This window comes from Triplophysa dalaica, chromosome 2 (assembly GCF_015846415.1).
Source record: "Triplophysa dalaica isolate WHDGS20190420 chromosome 2, ASM1584641v1, whole genome shotgun sequence".
NCBI classification, from domain to species: Eukaryota; Metazoa; Chordata; class Actinopteri; order Cypriniformes; family Nemacheilidae; genus Triplophysa; species Triplophysa dalaica.
Window position 1 is genome coordinate 14,636,495 of NC_079543.1, and position 13,411 is coordinate 14,649,905.

Here is a 13,411-nt window from a genome sequence, read left to right on the forward strand (position 1 = left end):
AGCACTTCTAATGATTTAAATGCTTTGTTCTCTGAGTTACGGTAAGAACGTCTCTAAAAATTGTTGTGACACCACACTCTTAAAAATGATGTGTTAAAAACGAACACAACATATGTGTAAAAGGATTTGTAACACATGTTGTGTTACTACAGACACATGATGTGTAAATATTGAGCTCAACTGTTTACACAATTACTGTGTTAAAAACATTTAGTAGCCTATGTTTAAACATAATTATATAAAAGGAATATTTTCTGCTGCAAATACTCAACGGGCGATGTCAACTTTAACGAACGGATTTAATTATCATGTTGCAAATGTGAATAAAGCATTTTAACTCGCTGTGGAAAAACAGCTGTTGGGACTGCGGGAATGTTCTTGCTGCGCCTGCGCAGTGGCGTTCTTTTCCAACCGACGCTCAGCCAGCCGTCAGAAATGCATCTGTCTGCCTCAGGTGAGTGAATATGATTAAACGTGCAAAATAATAAATATTTCTCCACCAAACATTAGAAAGATTTGTGTTAATTGTCCAGGAAACATAATTTGTTTGTTTTAACCGTTGTTATGCCGTTTCCATGTTCCGTAGCCGAATATGTTTTGTGTGTTTAACATTAACGTTAGCGTCAATAGGCCAGCGAGCTCTTACGCTTCGCAAAGCTGTTTAGGTAACGTTATTTATTTATTTATTGGGTATGACTGCTAATGATTGTTCGTAAAATATTTAAAGGTTATGCATGGCACCTTATGTTTGAACTCCTAACATTCATTTTACCATAAACTATGCAGTGGTTAAAACGACGTTCTAGCGATGAGTGCTGTGTGGTTTAAAAAAGCGCGCGACTTGGTTTGTGCTAACTTAACGTTAACTTTCTTGTTACTGACTATTTAAAATGTATTGATAACGCGATTACCGTTTACGTTTTCTCATGATTAAATTATGACTTGTATGATTATGGCATTATAATATGGTGTTATATCTTTTATCTAGGTAATGGAAGACCATGATCAAATCACGTTTACTCTAACAATTTTACACCGAGTTCTCGCGACTGTCTTCATAGAAGGGAAGGAAACATGGAGAAAACTATTCACAGTTGGAAGTGTTGGAGAACTGATTAACTCAACCAAAACTGACCTATCTCAACAAGTATCCATTGATCGCATACTGAGATTTGACGCAGATTTTTAAGAATTTATTGACATCGATGTTAATTCAGAAGTGAAGGAGCTTGACAAATTCCAAATATATTATACTGCTAGTGCTACTGCTAGTACCTCACAGGATCCATTTGAAGGGAGATTTGAGTCATTACTGGTGAGTTTATAATTATCCAATTTATAATTGTCAAAGTAAACATTTTAATTGTATTTTTTTCTTCTTAGTCTCATTCAACAGATGTAAGCCGGACTGTCACCACAACTGGTCTGAGATGTTTTATAATATTTGATGTATGTTTTTTTTTTAAAGTGTTTGATGAATTTGATGTATGATTAATGTTTTTAAAATGCTTATTTTTCTATCAACAGTATTTTTAACAGTATTAATTCCATGTTAAAAAAAGAATTGCTAAATAAACAGTATTTGAACCGTATTCAATGCTTCAGTGCGATTTCATGATAACTACATATTGTATTCTGATCTAGCTTTTTCAATAATCTTTTATAATAAAATAATAAGTAATAAATACGTGACACACAGTTGTGTTAGATGTATACAAAAATTACACATTAATGTGTTCACCAAAATAACACATTTGTCTGTGTGTTTTCATAACACATATTCTGTGTTGTCTTTAACACAATATGTGTTGTCCCTGAGCACACTCAGAGCATGTGTTGAAAACGACACATGTTGTGTTGTTTTCAACACATTTGTTTTAAGAGTGCAGCACCTCGACCAAATGGACGTGTCTCGTGCATATAACCGTAGCTTGGTGCAGTAGACTCATTTAGACCGAAATAATCATTTGGCTTAAGCCAGGTTTCAGTAAGGCATAGTATATCAAAACTGTTGTCTGTGATAATTTCATTTACAATAACTGCCTGTGGATTTAGTGATCTAATATTAAGTAGCCCAAACTTTAGGCGTTGGTTTTGCTCATTAAGATAAGATAAGGTTTTTTATCTGACTTTTACATAAATTAGTATTTGGTTTTATTGTTTATAATGTTGATAATTAATATTACGTTGGTATTTTTATAATTTATGTAAGTAATGTTAACAAATTCTGTGGCTCAAAAGTTTTGAAACATTTTAATATGGTGATGTGATCCGAGCACATTAACCGAGTGCGCAAAAGAAATACAACTCTGCGCGCATTAGCCGCGCACTGCCTAAATATTTACTTTGGAAAGTCTCAAAAATACTAGTGTCTTTGAGTTTAAGTAGTTTACTGTAGTAAATACTAACGTACACAATATCATTTTTCACCTGGGAACTAATTCAAATGTAGGATAAATTTCATTGATACAGCAGTCTTCATAAAGGGAAATATTGGGCAGTAGGTGGCCACGATTTTCCACTGAGTTAGTGAATCATTTAACCAACTCATTCATTACGCTAATTTAAATTATTATATGGTCCGAGTCATTCAAAACATACATTCATTTAGGTGATAAACACCGCAAAAAGATAGATGTAAGTGTTCAAATGAATATTAATGTGCATATGCAACATACAGTACTATAATGTGTAGCAGGCAGAAAACGAGACAGACTACGGTATGAATTGTTTATAAAGTGTGAGCTTGATGGGGACGTGGTGGTGACAATCCGCAGGTGTGGTGGCTTGATTGCGCCGTTGCCTTGGCAATGCTGATTTGCCACTGGCTTGCTCATCACATATGCTACTGTTTAGCATCGTGGGTATTTTGAAGCTATGGCATCGCGATGCTACAATAACACCGGTACACCGTGCAGCCCTAGTTTCTAAACTTTGACTCCCCTTGTTTTGAGTGAACTTTTGTTATCTATAACTGATTTGATGCTAATGATCTAAATAGTCGGTTAATATTCAATAGACATATCTGCAATTTATTTGTGTCCTATAGGGCATTAAGTGATGTATAGACAGGAAAAATACCTAAAAAAAACAATATTAAATGTAATTGGTATAGGGACTTGACGATTGGGCTGATGTGCTCAGATTTTTTGGTCAGAATCCTAGCAGCAGCGTTATGAGCTCCAGCTGTCTGATGTTATTTTAGGGTGGGCCAGTGAGCAGTCCATACAGTGATCCATCCTGCTGGAGATGAAAGCACTAAAAAGTTCTCTAAATCTTGGTTTGACCCAAACAAACAGAAAAAAAACATCTTAAATTTTCAATCATTTTTATATTAATGATATTAATAAATTAATATAAATTATAAAATAGCCTATATAAATATAATATAGCCTGTGACCCTTCTGAAAAATCAACTGTTTTAGACTTCACACGTGCATATTTAAGGATAAATAATTTAGAAATGATAATAAGAGTTAAGGGAGTTAATTATTATTCGTAAAAGTAAAAACAAAATCACTTACTTAATGCTGTTATGCATAAGTCCAAAACTCAAACTGAGATAAGTGAATGCGACCTGGACTGCCTAGTCATGATAATCATCACAAAATTCCAAACAATTTAGCAAACGTGATCGCTTAGCAACCTCTGCACAGTTAGCCGACTGTATGTGAACTTCTTTTTTTCATTTCGAGTTTCATTGTAAGAATCCGTAAATGTGCATTAAACAGCCTGATCAAAAGGCTATAATTTTCGTTTGACAATTTAGCTTAAGATGACAATGCGTAGGCTATAGGCTATCCTTTTGTCATAAAGGGGAAAACGTTTGTTCTAATTGCACCTTTGCTGCATGTTGTTCTGTATTTACCAATATATAAGTTATAAAAACAGGCCTATATTTTCCTTAAAAAATGCAGTTTATATCATCTAAAAAAAAACATATAATAATGACGCAACAATATCTTTTTTGTCAGCATTTCACTTATTGTTTCTGTGTGTGAACAGTGAAAGAATGTAAACTTCTTACGTCCCCTTGTCTAAACAATATTCTACAGTTGAAGAGTCTAGTCGAAGGAACACACAGAGTTTCAGGCCTGGAGACAAAGTTTGACACAGACACAAGCGCTTGTTCAATCAGAGTCCATTTTTTATTGTATTAAGGACTAATATTTATAAGCTTAAAACAGGAGGTGTCATATAAAACCACCAGAGTGGAAAATCCCCAGACTTTCTGTTTAGTCTTTTTCCTCCTGAACAATCAGATATGATCACATATTTAATATTGCAATATCAAAACAATTGTCCATAGGCATCATTAGGAACCTTGAGATGGAGAACAACAGATACTTATATCAACATAAGACAGCATAAGATACGATACAACTTTCAACGAGGTTAAACAACAAGAAAATAAGGCACATCTAATGTGAAAAGAAGCTAATACTAATAGGAATGAATATGAATGAATACATATGATATATGAACTTTGTATTAAACACAGATGCAATATTTGTAGAGGACAGGACGAAATCCAGATTCTCACAAATAGTGAAAAGCTTATAGCGTTTTATACTGAATGAATGCAGCATGTACAGTCTTTATGTAAATAGAAAAACAAATACGTTCGTCAGGGAAATCATTTTAATAAATAAGCAGACTAAGCCCGCAGCAGGCCTTAGACCAGTTGGCTTGTTAATAAGCATTTCTTGTGATTTAATCCGTTGTCAGCAACAGGGTAATGTTCCAACATTTAAAAACATGACCCAATAAAACAATTCAAAAGGAATGAATATGGTTGGACCATAGGGTCGAACTCCTGTCGTTAAAACCAGTACTATACTGCTGCCGCGCACACGGTCCACTGCTCTACCAAGGCTGACACCTTCGTGAAAGAAGTCAACGTATTATACAAACATGAACGTACACAGTCAGGAACTAAACAAGTTAAAAAAATATGCCGTTTGTGCACATATGATAAATGAAAAGAAGGATAAACATGCCCAATGGAAAAATATGACGTAATGAAAGACTAAACATTATTCATAATACAGTTAAATACAGAAAACATTACTCATATCGATATTCTACTGCACAGGTCTTTCTGTTCATTGGAGGGGCTGGACTGTGTAGAAAAGGCTGGGCTGATTTTAATGTTATAGAAAACGGCGCTTTTAACGGCGTCTTTGATACACGGAAACAAGGACGTTTACGGCGTGCCGTAAGTCCAAAGGGCAAAATGAATGTTATTAATGTCGTTTCTACGGCAAAGACGCCGTAATTTACGGCACATGGGTTACAAAACACCATACTTTGTGGCGTCTGTATGTGTCAAATTTCGTAAAACTAGGTGTCTTCTGAACACCAGGCGTCTGGTTTATGGCGAAATATGGCGGCTTTCCATAAAATATGACTCAAACAGCTTTCCATAATGGGAGGATAGGGTGCTCCTTCTCCTTCTACTGGTTAGGCTTTGGATTGGCACAAAAAACATCTCATAGACGTTAGGTTTTGGTACGAATCCCTTGCCATAGGGATGGAGTACCTGCCAAAAAGGGCACACTTCATTTACGTGTCGTCTGCATCATGTCAGCGTTTTCTCTGCGTTTTGAATTTAAAACAATATATATTAGAGTAAGAAAAAAGACGTTGAGTGAGACGATTGTGTGTTGCAAAGTCTTATGTTTGAATCATTCTGGACGGCATAGTGTGCTGCGTGTGCGCGCTTTATGCTCGGATTCGTTGATACGTGGATGGGACAAAGGCATTGGAGCGCACAACATTTCCCGACCTGACCTGAAATTTTCTCTCTGTTTGACAGGGAAAGCTTTACGCAAACAGAAACACATATTCTCACGCACCACATATATCCATTTATAACAAAAAAATATCTAGAAAAAAGGGCACTTTCTCTATACGAAGGAAAATGTGCCTGTGCTCAAATGTGCCTGGGCGGCTCAAGCAGTTTGCAAAACTCTACTCGCGGAATTGAAGCCTCAGACATAAGAACAGAACAAGCTCCTGCAGGAACATTAAAGAATATTGTATATTGTATATTTATGGAGCCAATTTACTGCCGCATATATTTGTTACGTTTTTTTATTTGTTAAGTTTTGCTAAATTAAAATAAAATTGAGCAAAGAAATACAATTACAAACAAAAATAATGAATCGCAAAATAAAACAAGATATTGAGAGGAAAAAAATATGTTTTGCCAACAAAAATAAAGTTAAGCAAAAAAATAGAGTATTGAGAGCTAAAATAAAAACTTCCAAAGATACAATTTTGCAAAACATATTTTCCTTTGCAGTACCTACTAATTCATTAGCACTGCCCCTTTGATTCTGGGTTTCTACAAAGCCCTTTTAGGGATATGGTGGTGGAAAAATTGTGAAATAATGCTTGTAGCTTACTACTAAGGACATCACTGCTGTCCAACTGTTTGTGCTGTCCAACTTTATAAACAAAAGCATAAACACAGAATACATGTGAAGTTACTTGTACTGCAACACCTTTTGGCAAATATTCCTAATAAAACCTGTCCCATATGTTACAGCGAAAACCTGCCTGGGAAAATTAAACCTGCACCATTTTAAAAAAACAACAACAACACAATAAACAAATCAAAACACACATACATATACATTTTTAGCTGAATTTTAAAAGATAAGAAAAAAATATGTGGACCACTAAGTTGAGAAGTCCACAAATCCCATTTATTGAGGTGAAATACAAAAAAAAAACATCTTTGGCCTTTGTTTCAATAGAAATATCCATTGGGAATAATTGCATTATATAGTTAAAAGATGTTCGATGTAATAGACATAGGATGCTTCTCAAACTGAAGGCTGCGTAGGTCTACTAGGTGGATAGCATTCCTTCCTAGACCAGTCCTTCAAAGGCTAGGTTGAACACCGCCTTCACAGAAAAATAACGACTACTTCTCTAGCGCCGCCCACTGGTTCGCGCATGACAGTACTGAAGTAACTGTCTGGACTGGTACCAGATAGAGTGAGCAATCAATAAACATGCTGTTAAAGATAGCAAAATATTGTGCAGTCAGTGCCTGGTTTTGGAATAACACAGTCACTGCATAATCTTCCTTTGGATTCTGTGCGAAGGGCGAATGTGGAACCTAACATTACGTCTCTTAACAATTTCACAGAAGGCTCCAACTGCGTTTACTATGCAAACTGCTATCCATTCATAGCAGTGGGTGTTTACTTCCAAGTCTTCATGGCCGAACGCCCATTCAAACCGATCTTTTGTCATGCAGGCCTCAAGACCCAGGTAGAAAATAGCCTATTACATATTGATTTTGATGTTTTTGAATGTATAAACCACATGAATGTCATAAGTAGACCTCATACAACAGTATAAAACAATAAACAAGACCAGTTCATCACACCTTTAACGTCATACGGCGATAGATTTGAGCAGGTTTTATCACAGTTGGGGCTTAACTCTGCAGGAAAATGCATCTTGCGGGTCAGAGTTGAGAACCACTGTCTTAAAGGGTTCACAGTAGGAAAAAAGTGCTTGGTTTTGTTCGAATCGGGTTAGCAATAAGCAATGAGGAACTTCTGTTCTCATTTTACAACGTCAATCACTGTTTCTTGTCTGGATGAATTATATCCTCTATTGCTATCATATAATACCTGAATTCTCTGTTTGTTCAAACAGAATTATAAGTGGATACGCTGTCATCATAATTTGAATGTTTGAAAAATCCCCACCTTTCAGAATGAAAGTCAATCATGTCCATTCCATTCCATTCCATTTTCTACCGCTTATCCGAACTACCTCGGGTCACAGGGAGCCTGCGCCTATCTCAGGAGTCATCGGGCTTCAATGCAGGATACACCCTGGATGGAGTGCCAACCCATCGCAGGGCACACACACTCACTCATTCACTCCACACTCACACCCTACGGACAATTTTTTCCAGATATGCCAATCAACCTACCATGCATGTCTTTGGACCAGGGGAGGAAACCGGAGTACCCGGAGGAAACCCCCGAGGCACGGGGAGAACATGCAAACTCCACACACAAGTCGGGAGCGGGAATCGAACCCCCAACCCTGGAGGTGTGAGGCGAACGTGCTAACCACTAAGCCACCGTGCCCCCCCGTGAATCATGTCAATCCTTAAAATGAATATTTATAAGACAACAATGACAAAGAAATATTTTGATATGTTGAGTGTATGAGTGTAAGGAAATCGGATGTACAAAGTGTACATGCAAAAAGCAAAGAGAAACCCAAGCAGGCAAGAGAAATATGCTAGTTTTAAAGGCATAGTTCACCCAAAAATGTAAATTCAGTAATTTTACTCAACTTCAGATTGTTTCGAAACGGTATTAATTTAGTTGTTCTGCTAAACCCATACAAAACTTATTTGGAAGAATGTCAGTATTCACACAGATCTCATCCCCCATTGACTCCCATGGAGACAAACATCTTTAAACCATTTTCCACAACAAAGATCTCACACTGTATGTGATGTGTTTGCAATGCATTTCTTGTAGCATTTTCTAATTTACAGTATTTGTGCAATAAAAGTCATTGACAACAGACTAAAGTGGGTTAGCAAGTGCGATTTCTTTTATTCATGCTTCTGCTCTTTTACCCTAAAACAGAGGTTCTCATTTTGTCTCCCTCTATGCATCTGAAGTCAGTCTCTCTTTTTCATTTTCATTATCTGGGTCTTTGCTGCTTTTGCCGAAAAAACCACACTAAAAGGAACAAAGGTTTTTTGTTTTTAATATTTATAAGACAATTAGAAAAAAATTATTGGCGTTTAAGACTTTGGGTTGTTTCCCATACAGGGATTAAGATCCTAGATTTAAATAAAGGTTAGAGCTGTCTAAATCGAAAACAGTTTGTACTGAGATATGTTTAAATACACTTTGCCATTGGTTTGTCTCAAAATGCAAACAGGCAATGTTTTTTTTTGCAGGGCATGTTTGTGAAAACAACTTTAATGTCTTAATTTAACTAAAGTCTAGTCCTGGCTTAATCTAATCCCTGTCCGGGAAACCACCCTTTAGTGTTTTGTCATGTGGTCTTACTTTCCAGAGCAGAAAGATCAGTAGACCCAGCAGAAGAAGTCCTAGTAAAATAGCCACCAGTATGACCCACCAGGGTAGACCACTGTACTGGGCTGCTTTACGGTCAGGAAACACAGTAACACGTACCTGGAATTTTGAAAACCTTTACCAGCAATTAAATCATACATTTAACTTGACATGTGATAACATTTACATTAAAACTCTAGTCTTGTGCATGTACCACATCTATTTACTCATTTAAACAATTTCCACCTTGCACTATATGTACAGCGTAGCCCAACTTACCTGGGTAGGTTCACTTTTTAGCTGTATATTTGTAGCTGAGGACTTGAATTCGAGTGATGCCTTAACAATGATATCAATGTAGTTCATTTTTGCGTAATCCTGTAAGAAACCATTTTAATTATGAAATATACAGTTGATGCCCAGCAATGAATCACAATCACTGACCACTGTATGACTGTAAAGAATTACCAATTACAGTAACTATGGACAACACCCAAAAAACACTTACCTCTAGGAAAGTACTGTTCCAAAGATAAGCTCTTAGGGTAATAACAGCATTGCTATCCATTCCCATTAGAGGACATTTAAAGGATATACAGTTTGCTCCATCGTCACATGACTAAGAACACATCAAGCAGATATTAAGATACAATAGGCTGATTATCAACACACCCAAAAAAATTTGATGAGTGATTTACCAAAACGGTGTATTTCCTCTTGTCAGTTAAAGGGGATGTTGTTCCCTCTTTTGCTGGAGTTCCCTCCCCAAAGGAACGTTTAGCTCGTGAAGGTTCCTAATAAGCATAAAGCAGTATAAAATTATATGATGATTTCTCTATGCATTTAATAGTGAGACAAAGAAATACTTGACTGTACTTGTGATGTGTGATGTTTGGGCTACCTTTAATTTAAGAGGGTTGATCTCATTTTGATGGGAACAGCTGATGCTCTCTAAACCGGCTGAGGTTATCTCCATGAGGTAAAGCAGCCACTTGTCTTGAAAGTTATGCTTAGGCCATTGAATAATCATATATGCAGTGCCAAATGATTTAAGTGGTCTGCCCAAGTTTGCAATCTGTCAAATAAATTAGGAAAAGGATCAGTCAACCAACAGGCAACTGCCTTTCACATGTGAAGTCATTTCAATATAAGAAATGTTGGTTTGAATATATCAGTACAAATGATTGTGTTGGAATTGTTAAATGTTAGAAATGCCAGTAGTCACCCTAAATTCATAGTCAATTGAACTGCCAACATCAGTTGCCACTTTCATAGCACTTTCTCCTTTTACTTCTCCAGTAAAGTAAACTTGAGATGGCCTAGCTACCCTGAAGAAGACATGATGACAGTAGGTAACTGAGATGCGGATAATGCCGTTTTATTTCATTGCTTTTTGCATGATTACACAAAGGATGCGTGATGCACACCTACCCTGAGAGTGACAACAGAAGATTGACTGTAACAATAGCTTTGGCTTTCACTGGTGGCAACTGCTTCTGACTACTTGTCCTACAATTACAAAAAAAGCTTTTAAAATTGTAATATTCAATGCATGTTGGCATTAACAGCACCTAATTTTAAAAGAAAATACTGAAATAGTTTTGGTGTTGCACTTTTAGTTTTGACATCAAGAGCTACAGTATGATACTACTCACGTTTTGAGATTAAGGACAATTTCAATTTCTGTGGTATCCAAAGAAATTCCACTGATGCTCAAAATGATGTAAAACGTTGTCTGAAATATTTAACAACATTTAAAACATATTTTATATATTAACAATTTATAACTAATATGTAGTTACTAGTTAGTTAGTACCACATATACTTGTGTCCATATATTCAAATATTCACCTCAGCGCCTCTTTTGAAAGGATTTCCAAGCTCACAGTCGGCTTGTGACCCATCCTGATTGGCTAGACAGATGACCTGTTTATCCTAAGATTTGAAGACATTTAAAACAAAATTTTATTATCAATAAATAGGTTATCAACTAGCATCTTGCAGCTGAACTTACATTGGATTTAGTGCGAAAAGCAGAATAAGAAACTGATTTAGGGAACGAGCTAGTCAGCTGGGCCTCATAAGCATCTTCCCCCTGATTAGTCACTGTAATCTCCAGGGCAACATCTTTCTGATCGCTTAGTGACAAGAGAGTAACTCCATTTTCCCTGAGGGAAAAAAAAAGTTTTTTATTATTCCACTTCATTTTAATTTTCTTCTTCAATCTGTGTTACATTTACATTTACGCATTTAGCAGGCGCTTTTATCCAAAGCGACTTACATTGCAGTATCCTATACATTTATACATGGGTATTTGCAATCCCAAGGGATCAAAACCACTGAGCTACAGGACAGTTCAGCCAAAAATGAAAATGCTGTCATGAATTAATCACTCTCTAGTTGATCCAAATCTTTATACATTTCTTTGTTCTGGTGAGACCAGAGAAAGATATTTGGAAGAATGCTTGTACCAAACGATTATTGGAAACCATTGACTACCATAGTAGGAAAATGATTTTCCTACATTCCTCAAAATGTTTAATGATAAAGTAATTTTTCCCACTATGGTAGTCAAATGGGGTCCAAGAACTGTTTGGTTACAAGTATTCTTCCAAATATCTTTCTCTGTGTTCATCGGAAACAAAGCAATTTATGTCGATTTGGAACAACTCGAATGTGAGTAAATTATGACTGAAATCTCCTTATAAGGCAGACATTAAATCGTAAAAGCAATCAATGTGTTGTTACACAGTTGATGTCATTTCAATTAAGAAATTAATTCTGGACATAAGAGTTAATTTGTCACGATCCCAGTCTGTGTTCCCCTGTTATTTTAGACTTTTATGTTATTTCCTGCACTGAAAAAAATGTTATGTTGAATTTACTTATTTTTTTTACGTCAAGGGGGGTTGCACGAAATAAATTTATCTAAACCCAGATATATTTTTTAAATTGAGTGTAATCATATTTTATAAGTGGATTGTATTTATATTTTATAAGTGGATTGTACTTATATTTTTTAAATTGGTTTTACTAATTTCGTTCAGTAATTTCAGATTAATTATATGCAGAATTTCTGCTAAATTATTTTGAGTAGAATTTATTTATTTTATTTCCCTACACTAAAATTGTCCAATCAGATGAATTCACATTTTTACACTTATATTTTAGACATTTGGCAGTCTTTTGGAAGGCGACTTACATTTCTTTATCCTTTACATTTTCGATTGTATTTGCTGTCACCTGGTTTCGAACCTGCATCCTTAAGTTTTCTAACGCAGCCCTCTTACCACTGAGCTACAGGAACTGTTATGGCTCAGTCAGTTTTTCAATGTCTTATTGTATCAAGAGTGGCTGTATACATATTTGTATATACAGGAGAACTTTGGAGGAAAGCCTTTTATCACCCATTTTCAAGAGCACAACATATACAAATAACAAAATACGCCAGTACTATATTGACTAAATATAAACTACATTTATCAGGAGGGTGTAGTGCAGTGGTTCTGAACTCTGGCCCGCGAGATCCATTTGCCTTCCCAGTTTAGCCACAGGTATGATATAAAACAACTGAACAAGCTAATCAGCGTATTTAGAAATATATGTGTTCAACTTAATGCGGCGCTGAGCAAATCTATCAGCGTATGAGATCCAAGGACCGTCTCCTTGGCGTCTTCAGAACAAAATGTGTCTGCACATGGAAATTAAATTAAACGTATTTTTTTCTAATTACTTTTAATTGAATGAAATTAACTTGTTTGAAACAAGGGCAGTGAATTTCAAAATTACTAATAAAAAATAAGTAGGATTAACTAACGAATTAAAATCAGTGAAATTAACCAGATAAAAACATGTTACATTTACAAGGGGTCAGAATCATTTTTGTCTGCACATGCGCAGACCGGATAGTATATGAAATTAAAGTGAACGTATTTTTTTCTAATTACTTTTAATTGAATGAAATTAACTTGTTTTACACAAGGGCAGTGAATTTCAAACTTAATAATAAAAAATAAGTAGGATTAACTAACGAATTAAAATCAGTGAAATTAGCCAGATTAAAACATGTTACATTTACAAGGGGTCAGAATCATTTTTTTCAGTGTGTTGTGTGCCATGTTTCTAGTCCTTTGTAGTTTTGTGTGTTTATTATTGTCAGGTTAATGGTTGCCCGCTTGTTATCCCAGTGTATTTAAGCAATTGTGTTTCGGTTGTTTGTTGAGTCAGTCATTATTCCATGTTGCATGTTGCCCCTTGTTCATTGATAATTTTTTTCTTAAACTGAAACACAAGGGCTTAAAACCACTGTGATAACAAGCGGGCAAACAAGGAACACC

General features: G+C 35.7%; 1 protein-coding gene and 1 long non-coding RNA gene across 3 annotated transcripts in view; one reads left to right on the top strand and one right to left on the bottom strand.

The window, feature by feature from the left end:
• Window positions 1–331: 331 nt before the first annotated feature.
• LOC130413835 (uncharacterized) lies at window positions 332–1,518 on the top strand. Its single transcript, XR_008905541.1, has 3 exons — window positions 332–454; window positions 989–1,315; window positions 1,384–1,518. It is a non-coding gene; the product is annotated as an uncharacterized LOC130413835 (long non-coding RNA).
• Window positions 1,519–4,125: 2,607 nt separating this feature from the next.
• The window catches only part of itga6b (integrin, alpha 6b), a 118,162-nt gene continuing 108,876 nt past the window's right edge, over window positions 4,126–13,411 (bottom strand). For both annotated transcript variants that reach the window (XM_056763722.1, XM_056763730.1), the window contains exons 15-25: window positions 11,089–11,242; window positions 10,926–11,009; window positions 10,730–10,809; window positions 10,506–10,583; window positions 10,300–10,402; window positions 9,976–10,149; window positions 9,773–9,868; window positions 9,583–9,693; window positions 9,354–9,452; window positions 9,069–9,194; window positions 4,126–8,732 (exon numbers count right to left, since the gene is read on the bottom strand). In XM_056763722.1, coding sequence (XP_056619700.1) covers window positions 8,658–8,732; window positions 9,069–9,194; window positions 9,354–9,452; window positions 9,583–9,693; window positions 9,773–9,868; window positions 9,976–10,149; window positions 10,300–10,402; window positions 10,506–10,583; window positions 10,730–10,809; window positions 10,926–11,009; window positions 11,089–11,242 — 1,180 coding nt within the window. In that variant the 3' untranslated portion in view covers window positions 4,126–8,657. The remainder of the gene's footprint in view (window positions 8,733–9,068; window positions 9,195–9,353; window positions 9,453–9,582; window positions 9,694–9,772; window positions 9,869–9,975; window positions 10,150–10,299; window positions 10,403–10,505; window positions 10,584–10,729; window positions 10,810–10,925; window positions 11,010–11,088; window positions 11,243–13,411) is intronic.